This window comes from Carassius gibelio, chromosome B9 (genome assembly GCF_023724105.1).
Source record: "Carassius gibelio isolate Cgi1373 ecotype wild population from Czech Republic chromosome B9, carGib1.2-hapl.c, whole genome shotgun sequence".
Taxonomy (NCBI): Eukaryota; Metazoa; Chordata; class Actinopteri; order Cypriniformes; family Cyprinidae; genus Carassius; species Carassius gibelio.
The window spans coordinates 30756133-30768713 of NC_068404.1; the positions used below are offsets into that span (position 1 = coordinate 30756133).

At 38.7% G+C, this 12581-nt stretch overlaps 1 protein-coding gene and 2 long non-coding RNA genes across 3 annotated transcripts in view; 1 reads left to right on the forward strand and 2 right to left on the reverse strand.

Annotated features, from left to right (window-relative positions):
• Positions 1–12581, reverse strand: part of LOC127964884 (NACHT, LRR and PYD domains-containing protein 12-like) — a 1383583-nt gene that overhangs the window by 105434 nt on the left and 1265568 nt on the right. Inside the window, exon 40 of the mRNA XM_052565314.1 lies at positions 725–753. Within this exon, the coding sequence (XP_052421274.1) occupies positions 725–753 (29 nt within the window). The remainder of the gene's footprint in view (positions 1–724; positions 754–12581) is intronic.
• The window catches only part of LOC127964951 (uncharacterized), a 153693-nt gene that overhangs the window by 29616 nt on the left and 111496 nt on the right, over positions 1–12581 (forward strand). The gene's annotated exons all lie outside the window — the stretch shown is intronic.
• LOC127964991 (uncharacterized) lies at positions 7168–8200 on the reverse strand. Its single transcript, XR_008155227.1, has 3 exons — positions 8130–8200; positions 7934–8042; positions 7168–7518 (listed from the first exon to the last, which is right to left on the reverse strand). It is a non-coding gene; the product is annotated as an uncharacterized LOC127964991 (long non-coding RNA).

Here is a 12581-nt window from a genome sequence, read left to right on the forward strand (position 1 = left end):
AGAAGCTTGGTTTTGTGTTCAGTGACCCATTTCTGTGTTGTTTTTGAGGTTTGTGTTTGGATTTCAAAGCGCTATAAAAATAAAGGTGACTTGAATTTACTTGTTTTTGGATGAAATAGGAGAAATTTTCATGTAACCTTTTAAAACAACGTATTGATGTAGGTTCTGTATAACAATTTTTTTTAAAGGTTGTCTGAACCTGAGACTCAACTATTTTCTGCAATTCTCCAGCTGTGATCCTTGGAAAGTCTTTAGCCACTCAAACTCTCCTTCTCACCATGCTCACCAAAACTTCTGAAGACATACCTTTTACTGAAGCTGTTAATTTATGACTGTTACTTTATTTTTGATATTGTAATTGTGAATCCATTTTGAAACAGAATGCATTTAAAGTTGTTGCTAATGCAGAAACAGCTTTAACATGAACATAGAAGTCCTCACATGAACAAGAAACAAATACACACAATGTTTTACTTTCTGTATCTCTATCTCTTGATACAGCTATTGTGTTTTCTGGCTTTCAGGGTGATTTGTTTTTCACTTCACAAATATTTTACAGTGTGTCATATATAATCTTACCATAGTTTCTCCAGTTTACAGCGAGGATCCTCCAGTCCAGCACAGAGATGCTTCACTCCTGAATTTCTTATTTTATTCAGAGACAGATCCAGTTCTCTCAGGTGTGAGGGGTTTGATCTCAGAGCTGAAGTCAGAGCAGAACAACCTTCATCTGTGACGCCACAATTCCACAACCTGTAGAGAACAATGACACACTCTTCACTCTCTCAGATCAGATCAGTTTAGCTGTGAATCCATTAGTAAAGAGAAACAACAAACACAAATCACAAATGAAAATAAACATGTTTGATGAATCACTGGACTGAGATCTAAAATGTCACAGAACAAAAACAGTCTGATTTAAGATAAATAATATTACTTTGTTACACAATAATAGTTTAAAGAGGTCATGAACGGAGAAACCAAAATTCTATTGATCTTTTGACATAAGAGGACATTGTACTATAAAAACATCCTGTAAGTTTCAGAACTCAAGACTTAGTTGTTAGTCTAAAAACAGCTTATATTGAAGGCAGTCTGACAAAACAACAGCTTGTGTAATGATTTACCCTATTATGTAATAGTGTGATAGATCACTGTTGCTTTGTCTCTTCTTACATGTAGTTATGTATATTTATGTGTTTTTGACCTAAATAACAGAGTTCATCTGTGAAGGACATTGATGGTCAAACACACAACTGTAAGCCAATCACAGCAGTGTGTGTCTACTTCTGAGTCTACAATCTCCACATCTATCCAAACAGAGCGTTCTGATGATGGGCTCAAAAACAGGAAAGAAAATAACTTATTAATTCTAGATTATGTGTTTTGATGTAAAAACTTGACAGCATTGTAAGTGGAGCTCAGAAAAAAGTACAAAACCAGTTCATGACTCATTTAAAAATTACAATTACTTAATTTTTTTTTTTTACTGACAATTCAATTCAAGTTTATTTGTATAGCGCTTTTTACAAAACAAATCGTTACAAAGCAACTTTACAGAAAATTATGTTTCTACAATATTTAGTAGAAGCTAGTAGTTTGTGCACATTTGACAGGATTTTAGAAAAAATGAAAATAATAATAATAATAATAATAATACAAGACGTAGTCAGCTAGATGATGAACTATCAATATTATTAATTAAGTTATTATATGACTCAGTCACACATTTAGCAATAATTGTTAGTTCTGTTTGTTGATTCAGGGTTAGCATCATCTGAGGTCTTCTGAGGGTCAGCATCATCTCTTCTCAGGTGTTCTGGATCCAGACTGGAGCTTGTGTAAATCCTAGTTACCATGGGATGTAAATCCCGTGGCGAAATATAGAAACAAAATACAGACATCATTAGCATAGCTGCTGATCCAACAAAGTAAAATTAGTTTAACCCAAGCTAATGAATAAAAAGAACCTTTGATCAGATGCAACTACACTCACAATTTAAAAGATACATTATTCGAATGCTTGGCGAAAGAGATGTGTTTTTAATCTAGATTTAAAACAGAGAGAGTGTCTGAACCCCGAACATTATCAGGAAGGCTATTCCAGAGTTTGGGAGCCAAATGTGAGAAAGCTCTACCTCCTTTAGAGGACTTCGCTATCCTAGGAACGACCAAAAGTGCAGCGTTTTGTGACCTTAGGGTGCGTGATGGGTTGTAACGTGGTAGAAGGGTAGTTAGGTACGCTGGAGCTAAACCATTTAGGGCCTTATAGGTAAGTAATGATAATTTGTAACTGATACTGAACTTAATAGGTAGCCAGTGCAGAGACTGTAAAATTGGGGTAATATGATCATATTTTCTTGACCTGGTAAGGACTCTAGCTGCTGCATTTTGGACGACCTGTAGCTTGTTTATTGACGAAGCAGGACAACCACCTAAAAGTTCATTACAATAGTCCAGTCTAGAGGTCATGGATGCATGAACTAGCTTTTCTGCATCAGAAACAGATAACATGTTTCGTAACTTGGCAATGTTTCTAAGATGGAAGAATGCAGTTTTTGTAACATTGGAAATATGATTTTCAAAAGACAAATTGCTGTCTAATATAACACCCAGATTTCTGACTGTAGAGGAAGTAACAGTGCATCCGTCTAGTTGCAGATTGTAATCTACAAGATTCTGTGTAGTGTTTTTTGGTCCAATAATTAGTATCTCTGTCTTATCCGAATTTAATTGGAGAAAATTATTTGTCATCCAATCTTTTACATTTTTAACACACTCTGTTAGCTTAGATAATTGGGAAGTTTCATCTGGTCTTGTTGAGATATAAAGCTGAGTATCATCAGCATAACAGTGGAAGCTAATTCCGTATTTTCTAATAATATTACCAAGGGGCAACATGTATATTGAAAATAGAAGGGGACCTAGGACGGATCCTTGTGGCACTCCATATTTTACTGATGATAAATGAGATGACTCCCCATTTAAGTAAACAAAATGGTAGCGATCGGACAGGTAGGATCTAAACCATCTTAGAGCCTGCCCTTGAATACCTGTATAGTTTTGTAATCGATCTAGGAGTAGGTCATGATCTATGATGTCGAACGCAGCACTAAGATCAAGTAAGACTAGAAATGAGATGCAGCCTTGGTCTGACGCAAGGAGCAGGTCATTTGTCATTTTAACAAGTGCAGTTTCTGTGCTATGGTGGGGCCTAAAACCTGACTGAAATTCTTCATACAGATCATTTTTATGCAGGAAGGTGCTCAATTGAGCAGACACAACTTTTTCTAAAATTTTAGACATAAATGGAAGATTTGAAATAGGCCTATAATTTGCCAGTACACTAGGATCTAGTTTTGGTTTCTTAATAAGAGGCTTGATAACCGCCAGCTTGAATGGTTTTGGGACGTGTCCTAAAGATAACGACGAGTTTATGATATTGAGAAGCGGTTCTTCGGCTACAGGTAACAGCTCTTTCAGTAATTTAGTGGGTACAGGATCTAATAAACATGTTGTTGGTTTAGATACAGTGATAAGTTTATTTAGCTCCTCCTGTCCTATGGTTGTAAAGCACTGCAGTTTATCTTTGGGTGCGATGGATGAAACTGAAGTGTTAGACGCTGTAGAATCTACATTCGCTATTGTATTTCTAATGTTATCTATTTTATCAGTGAAGAAATTCATAAAGTCATTACTATTTAACGTTGGTGGAATATCTGAATCAGGTGGCGTTTGGTAATTTGTTAACTTAGCCACTGTGCTAAATAAAAACCTTGGATTGTTTTGGTTATTTTCAATGAGTTTGTGTATATGCTCTGCCCTAGCAGTTTTTAGAGCCTGTCTATAGCTGGACATACTGTTTTTCCATGCAATTCTAAAAACTTCTAAGTTAGTTTTTCTCCATTTGCGTTCAAGACTACGAGTTTCTTTCTTGAGAGAGTGAGTATTACTGTTATACCATGGTACAGTACGTTTTTCTCTAACTTTTTTCAATTTGATTGGGGCAACAGCTTCTAATGTATTAGAGAAAATAGTGCCCATGTTGTCAGTCATTTTGTCTAATTCATGTGTATTTTTGGGTACAAATAGCAGTTGAGATAGATCAGGCAGGATATTTGCGAATCTTTCTTTGGTGGCTGGAACAATAGTTCTGCGACATATAGTTAATATCAGTGATACGCAGCATGCACGATACGAGGAAATGGTCTGTAATATCATCACTTTGAGGTACAATATCTATAGCAGTAAGATCGATTCCATGCGATATAATTAAATCTAGTGTATGATTAAAACGATGAGTGGGCCCGGTGACATTTTGCTTGACTCCAAAGGAGTTTATTAGGACAGTAAACGCAAGCCCTAATGTCTCATTTGTATTATCAACGTGAATATTAAAATCTCCCATGATTAGCGCCTTATCAACTGTAACTAGAAGGTCTGAGAGGAAATCTGCAAATTCTTTTAGGAATTCTGTATACGGCCCTGGTGGTCTATACACAGTAGCCAGAGCAAGAGATACATTAGATTTCTTTTGCATGTCTTACAGAGTAACATTTAGCAGAAGTATTTCAAAAGAGTTAAACCTGTATCCTGTTTTCTGGGTAACATTGAGAATATCACTATATATTGTTGACCAGTCTGACGGGGCTCATGCTTATAGCAGTAGTTTGGTGGAGTAGACTCATTTAGACCAAAATAATCATTTGGTTTTAGCCAGGTTTCAGTCAAGCAGAGTACATCAAAACTATTATCTGTGATCATTTCATTTACAATAACTGCTTTTGGTGTGAGTGATCTAATATTTATGAGCCCAAACTTTAAAAATTGTTTTTGTTCATTTACTTTACATTTTTCTGGTTTAATTACGATAAGATTTTTTCTAGATCCTACATTATATTTATATTTTGACCTCACTATTCGGGGAACAGACACAGTCTTAATAGGTTTTACAGCACAAGTACTTTTATCATTTAAGCGGGTGGAACAAAACTCATCATAATGGTTATTTGAGAATTGTCTTACTAGTCACATGGAGCGAAGTGTCCTGGAGATGTTGTCAGAGAGAAGCTCCGCTCTGATTCTGCTGGGGTGTAATCCATCAGCGCGAAACAGTCTAGGACGCTCCCAGAAAAGATTCCAGTTATTAACAAATAGCAGTTTCTGTTCTTTACACCATGACAACAACCATTCATTTAAAGCAAAAAGTCTACTGAACCTTTCGTGTCCTCGTCGATACGTGGGCAGTGGACCTGACACGACGATCGTCGCCGCGGGCGTCGTGCTGCGAACCGTCTCGATCAGGCTCCTGAAGTCCCTCTTCAGCGTCTCCGTCTGCCGCAGCGTGGTGTCGTTAACCCCGGCGTGAAGCACGACCGCTCTCGGGCTCTCGTCGTCCTTCAGGTTCGCGGGTATCTGCGCAGAAACATCGAGAACACGAGCACCAGGCAAACAATGAGTGTGCACTTTACCTTCGGCTAACGTAGCACTTACAGTATTGTTCAAAATAATAGCAGTACAATGTGACTAACCAGAATAATCAAGGTTTTTCGTATATTTTTTTATTGCTACGTGGCAAACAAGTTACCAGTAGGTTCAGTAGATTGTCAGAAAACAAACAAGACCCAGCATTCATGATATGCACGCTCTTAAGGCTGTGCATTGGGCAATTAGTTGAAAGGGGTGTGTTCAAAAAAATAGCAGTGTCTACCTTTGACTGTACAAACTCAAAACTATTTTGTACAAACATTTTTTTTTTCTGGGATTTAGCAATCCTGTGAATCACTAAACTAATATTTAGTTGTATGACCACAGTTTTTTAAAACTGCTTGACATCTGTGTGGCATGGAGTCAACCAACTTGTGGCACCTCTCAGCTGTTATTCCACTCCATGATTCTTTAACAACATTCCACAATTCATTCACATTTCTTGGTTTTGCTTCAGAAACAGCATTTTTGATATCACCCCACAAGTTCTCAATTGGATTAAGGTCTGGAGATTGGGCTGGCCACTCCATAACATTAATTTTGTTGGTTTGGAACCAAGACTTTGCCCGTTTACTAGTGTGTTTTGGGTCATTGTCTTGTTGAAACAACCATTTCAAGGGCATGTCCTCTTCAGCATAGGGCAACATGACCTCTTCAAGTATTTTAACATATGCAAACTGATCCATGATCCCTGGTATGCGATAAATAGGCCCAACACCATAGTAGGAGAAACATGCCCATATCATGATGCTTGCACCTCCATGCTTCACTGTCTTCACTGTGTACTGTGGCTTGAATTCAGAGTTTGGGGGTCGTCTCACAAACTGCCTGTGGCCCTTGGACCCAAAATGAAAAATTTTACTCTCATCAGTCCACAACATGTTCCTCCATTTCTCTTTAGGCCAGTTGATGTGTTCTTTGGCAAATTGTAACCTCTTCTGCACATGCCTTTTTTTTAACAGAGGGACTTTGCGGGGGATTCTTGAAAATAGATTAGCTTCACACAGACGTCTTCTAACTGTCACAGTACTTACAGGTAACTCCAGACTGTCTTTGATCATCCTGGAGGTGATCATTGGCTGAGCCTTTGCCATTCTGGTTATTCTTCTATCCATTTTGATGGTTGTCTTCCGTTTTCTTCCACGTCTCTCTGGTTTTGCTCTCCATTTTAAGGCATTGGAGATCATTTTAGCTGAACAGCCTATCATTTTTTGCACCTCTTTATAGGTTTTCCCCTCTCTAATCAACTTTTTAATCAAAGTACGCTGTTCTTCTGAACAATGTCTTAAACGACCCATTTTCCTCAGCTTTCAAATGCATGTTCAACAAGTGTTGGCTTCATCCTTAAATAGGGGCCACCTGATTCACACCTGTTTCTTCACAAAATGGATGACCTCAGTGATTGAATGCCACACTGCTATTTTTTTGAACACACCCCTTTCAACTAATTCAACTAATTGCCCAATTGCACAGCCTTAAGAGCGTGCATATCATGAATGCTGGGTCTCATTTTTTTTCTGAGAATCTACTGAACCTACTGGTAACTTGTTTGCCACGTAGCAATAAAAAAATATACGAAAAACCTTGATTATTCTGGTTAGTCACATTGTACTGCTATTATTTTGAACAATACTGTACGTGTCGGACGATGGAATCTCCGATGATCACAGCGTTGCGTCCTGTCTCGCGGAGGGGAGCGAAGCGGTTCTGGATGGAGATCTCGAAGGCAGGAGGAGGAGAAGTCGTTGCCCGGGACCCGGCTCGTGTCCTCCGCTGTGGATGCACCCAGGGTCCGTGGTGTCCCGGCGTCGCAGTGAAGGACATCTGGGAAGATCGCGTCCTGGGTGCACCGGGCCTGCGCAGAGAAACACACGGAGTAGACGTGGTGGGACTGTTAACAGCACACTGTATACTTACCCCGGACTTGTGAGCGTCAGCCCGGGATGATTCCAGCGCGGCTCTCCGCTCTCTCAGCTGGGCCTGCCTTACCTCCAGGTCGCGAATCTGCTTCCCCACGGCCTCGAGCTCGAGCTGCACAGAGTGGAGACATTCATCCGCCATTAAAGCAAGCAACAGTGAGTACAGCAGTGGTAATGTGTGTGAATAGAGTATTAGCAATGTAAGCGCAGTTAGCAGCAACCACGCTTGCTGATGCTAACTGGCTAAAAGCGAATAGCGGACCTGGGAGATCAAAATAAATCTAGTGATAGCGAGTCGCTCTGATTGTTTTTGTTGTAGAATACAATAGAGGATATATTCACGCGTTATATAAACGGAAACGATGGTGTATAAAATTGATTTTTAAGTTAAAAATAGTCAATGAAAAGAATATAGTGACGGAGCTCAAACGCAGTACAGCCGTCAACAACAAACAGGAAGTGACGTCAGTAAAATCATGCATCAAACACCATACTCATAAATGGAAGGACAAAGGCCGTACTCTTACATCAAATTTCACTGCGGGTTGAATGCCCTTCTTTTCTGACCTTGTGTGGTCTTGGGAAACATCCTCAGCACAGGTTGAGTTGGATCTGCTGCCCTTGATTGGGAGATGTCTGGAAAGAACAAAAGCAATTCAGCAAAACATACAAAGATGTGTTTTCTGTACACATTTTAACCAGGATAAAACATACAGTACACACCATGAGGTCCAGGGGTTGGGTTTGTAGCTGCACGTGGACAACCAGGCGGACAAGATGATGAAGTTAAGTGACATTCAGCCCATACTCAGAATTTGTGCTCTGCATTTAACCCATCCGAAATGCACACACACAGAGCAGTGAACACACACACACACACACACTGTGAGAACACACCCGGAGCAGTGGCCATCATTTATGCTGCGGCGCCCGGGGAGCAGTTGGGGTTCGATGCCTTGCTCAAGGGCACCTAAGTCGTGGTATTGAAGGTGGAGAGAGCACTGTACATGCACTCCCCCCACCCACAATTCCTGCAGGCCCGAGACTAGAACCCACAACCCTTCGATTGGGAGTCCAACCCTTTAACCATTAGGCCACGACTTCCCATGATGATGATGGACCTAAATTTAAATGTAAAATACATTTTGTTGTATTAACTAAAACAAGTGCAATTCAATCAGATATAGCTGAGATGTCATACCCGTATAAGGATCTGAAGTGTCTCCAGCACCCTTGTCTGAATCTGAAATAGCATTTAGAATGATTTCACTTAGATGCCTAAACATTTTTATTTTGTGTAGGCTAAATAAAAATGCTGTTACTATTTTTTTTCCGAAATACATAGCCTATTAAATCAATGATTCCATAAAACTGAATTCTAGATTTTACATACCCAGGTCATCAGGTGAAGCTGCTAGCTCAGTCGCTTCACCCTGCCTGTCATCATCCTGATCTGACTCACTAACATCATCTGAACCACTGCTGGTACTGCTAATTTCAGCTTGCAAACGAAGAACTGTTGGATATTCTGGTTGCTTTTCATACTGCAATGAAGTCAGATTTCCTTCAGAACAGTCCAACCAACCCCTAGGCTACATAAACACCAATTAAATACTTTTTTCCCCATTTACATTATTAGCAATTATTACTTACATTATTATTAGAAATTGAAATGAAACAAACATGAAATGGCACAATGCACAACAAAGAACGTATTATTTACAATTAATTACACAAAATTAAAGCTTAATCAAAGGCCACATCTGACATGTGAGCTAAACTATTACTATTTATAAAGTTTAAACGATATAGACTACTCTTTCGTGTCATTTCTGCATTGGTGATGTGCAAGTCGAATTCAGTGCCTGTCACTTTAAGGCCCTGACGGCCGTGAGGTTTGCTTGATTCTCACGGTTTAAGCTAAATTGTTGTTGTGCATTGTGCGCATACGGATATGTGGATGAAATGAATTATGTTTTCCATGTAATTTGTTAAAATAAATGCTCTAAAGCCTAACAACTCGAAGAGAATCTGTGAGAGAGAATCTTTTGGCGAGCACAAATAACTATCGCCAGATGTAAATGGTTGCATATCCTATTACTCAAATTCAACTAAACCCACCAGTAGGCTAGACCTTAATTTCACAACATAGGTATGTTAGCAACACAGGGCTTGAAAACATTGACTATAGAACGAACAAAAACTAAACCCTGCGTGGAATTTATCTGGGAATAAAGCTTAACTTACTGAAGGTAGGGGCAAGCTATGGCGTGTTTAATTTGGTTAAAATATAATGTAGGCTACGTTTTTTTTTTTTTTTTTTGCACAAAATTGCGTCTGCTAATGTGCTAATGATAAATCTTTAAATGCTTTTTACAAAAGTAACCTACAGTTAACAGTTAATGACCTAGCAAATGTCGACTGAGTAGGCAGAATAGGGAAGTAACTTATATAAGATAAATTAGCCTACATTTTGTGATTCAACAGACGTGATACTGGGCTGTGTGCGATTAGATATCAAGGCAGATGTGATAGGTAAATAGATATCATTGCGTGCTGTAAACTCACATGCTAAAAAAACAATAAGTCGTGTATCGTTTGTTAGCTTATATCAAACACTTGCTACTTACATTTCTGAGTTCTGTCCAAGCTCCCGCGCTGATTTAAAGGCAGCAAAGTGCGTCAACAAAGGTTCCGCCTTTGACCACGTTAATGGCCAATCGTAGAGTAGGATTTTGGGGTGGCACCTGGGGTGGCCAATCGAATCTCAGGGGTGGCGTGGGCCACCCCAAGCCACCCCTCTGGCTCCGCCCCTGTTAATGAAGTCAAAGCCTTTTGAAAATCAATTTTTGGCGGTCAGTTTTCGATGGTTTTCAGAAAGACAGTTCTGTATCTAAATTAATAATTTATATCTATGTTGACGTAATACTTTTTAAGATACTTTCCATCTTCCATCCATGCCGTGTTTGTTTTTCACAAGGGAGACAATGAAGTGCTGAGATCAGCAAGGCACCTTTTGGCACTTTTGACACAAGAGAGAGCTGATGGGTCTTCTACTAGTCAGGGTATAAACAGGTATTGCTTTTTTTATTATTAAATGGCAACACATACATTGTGGTCAAAATGTAGATTTTTGTTGTTGTTTGGTCTGTCAGATCATCTCATGTTAGAGGCCAAACTCCGGGGCCATCTTCTGTCCAAACAGAAATGACCAGGTAAGTAGAAACTGTATATAACAATCCTCGCCTATTATAAATCGTAGGTCTGTTCTGACTTCCATGTTACAATTTTTAAAACAGGTCCTTTCCTGGATTGTTCTCAAATCGTAGAGGAAAAAGACGTTTCACTGGACCATGTCCTGTGCCCATAAAACCCAAACCATTTCAGGTCATGTTCCATCTGCTGCCAGCCCAATGTGAGCGGTCCCTAGTGGTCCAGATCAACTGCTCCATACACAGCAGGACTGGGACCAGAACTGCACTCTAGATGAGAGTATGACTCATCAGGAGGTAATGTGCTATTACACTTCCCCTCAAAAAGACCCTGTTCACTTATTTATTTTTGTGAATTGTCATATAGATTAGCGATAGAATCTAGATTAATTAATCCTGTTATCTTTAATAGTTGTGTTTCTTTTCTGTTTCAAAACTTGGTGAGGTAACTGGTGGTTGGCTTCTTTATAAGACAGCAGGTAATATTTACTGCCTTCAGTAATTGGTGGGCCTAGCTGTCTAAATAATTAGTTATTAATTACGCACACATACATACATGCATACACACAAAGAGAACAGTACTGTGCTGAAGCGTTATGCACATTTGATGTTTTATAAGAGAAGTCTGCTTTAGTGTGTTAATAGGAAATGTAAGATCTATCTATTTATCCATAAATATATATATATAAGGGGTGTAATTGTACACTAACATGACTGTTCAGTATTAACCTGGTTATCGAAGTCATGAAGTTACAGTCAGCTGTGCAGTAAAGTATACACAGAGAGCACTCTCCTGCACATTACTATAATATTAAAGGGATCGTTCACCCAAAAATGAAAATTCCTTCTTCATTTACTCGCCCTCAAGTTGTTCCAAACCTGTATGAACTTTCATTTTTGGGTGAACTATCCCTTTAACAGAACCCAGACTATTAAACTCAGTTGCCTTTTTTTATTTTTAGATTTAATAATCAACACTCAAATAAATACTATAAAGAGAAACATGTAAATTGCACTTAAGGCAGGTTTTGATACATTTATAGTCAGAATACTAATCATTATATATAAATAGCTCAACACGTTTAGTTTTAATTCAAATTTTCTTACATTTTTTGCAAGTATCATGCCTTTTATTGATATTTTTCCATGGTTGAAGCACTGGCTGCAAGATTACATGTAAACAAAGATTGTCTGTTATTTTTCTTCTGCTATTTGTTCTGTTGTAAACAGCGCTGCATTATCATGTGCTGTGCCTTCTGAATTAGAGTGTGGATCGCCTATGACAGACTTTATTCATTATCTGACTATGCACTGAACCGTGACGTCCATACCGTGATGGTTCAGGACAATTAAATGTACCGTTACACCCCTACATAGTGCTTAACAAATTTATTAGACCACCTGCCACAGAGAAAACAGATATTTTAGAATCTGTCAAAACTTGTTTAAAACTATTTGACAATAATACTGTCATTTATTAGGCAAATAACAAACTGAAAATGTAATATTTGGTATGCAGTCCAAATGCCAAGCTGGCTTTCATTGTTTTATGTACAGTACTTTTCCACAGTCTCTGATGACTTCCAAATGATTTCTAGTTGTTCCTAAAGACTTGCTTTTGATTAAACTTTTGTCCAATCTACTGTATCTTTCTGTAATAATATGAAATCCCCACATTCATCGGGAAGAAGGAGGCGGGAACCGGCGCACAATCAAATTACATTTTAATAATACCAAAACAAACAAAACAGCGCATCAGCCCCTCACGGACGGCTGATGCGCACAAATAAAAAGCATTAAATCCCTAATTTGTTCAATAGAATGCAGTCTATACTTTGACTTGGCCAACTGTGACTAAATAGCTCAGTTTACACAAGCTGATGTATTAACATTACAAAACATGAATTATTTTTAGTTAGTTTTGGGCAGCTGTGGCACTAACCTTACATTGTGTGGTGGTCTA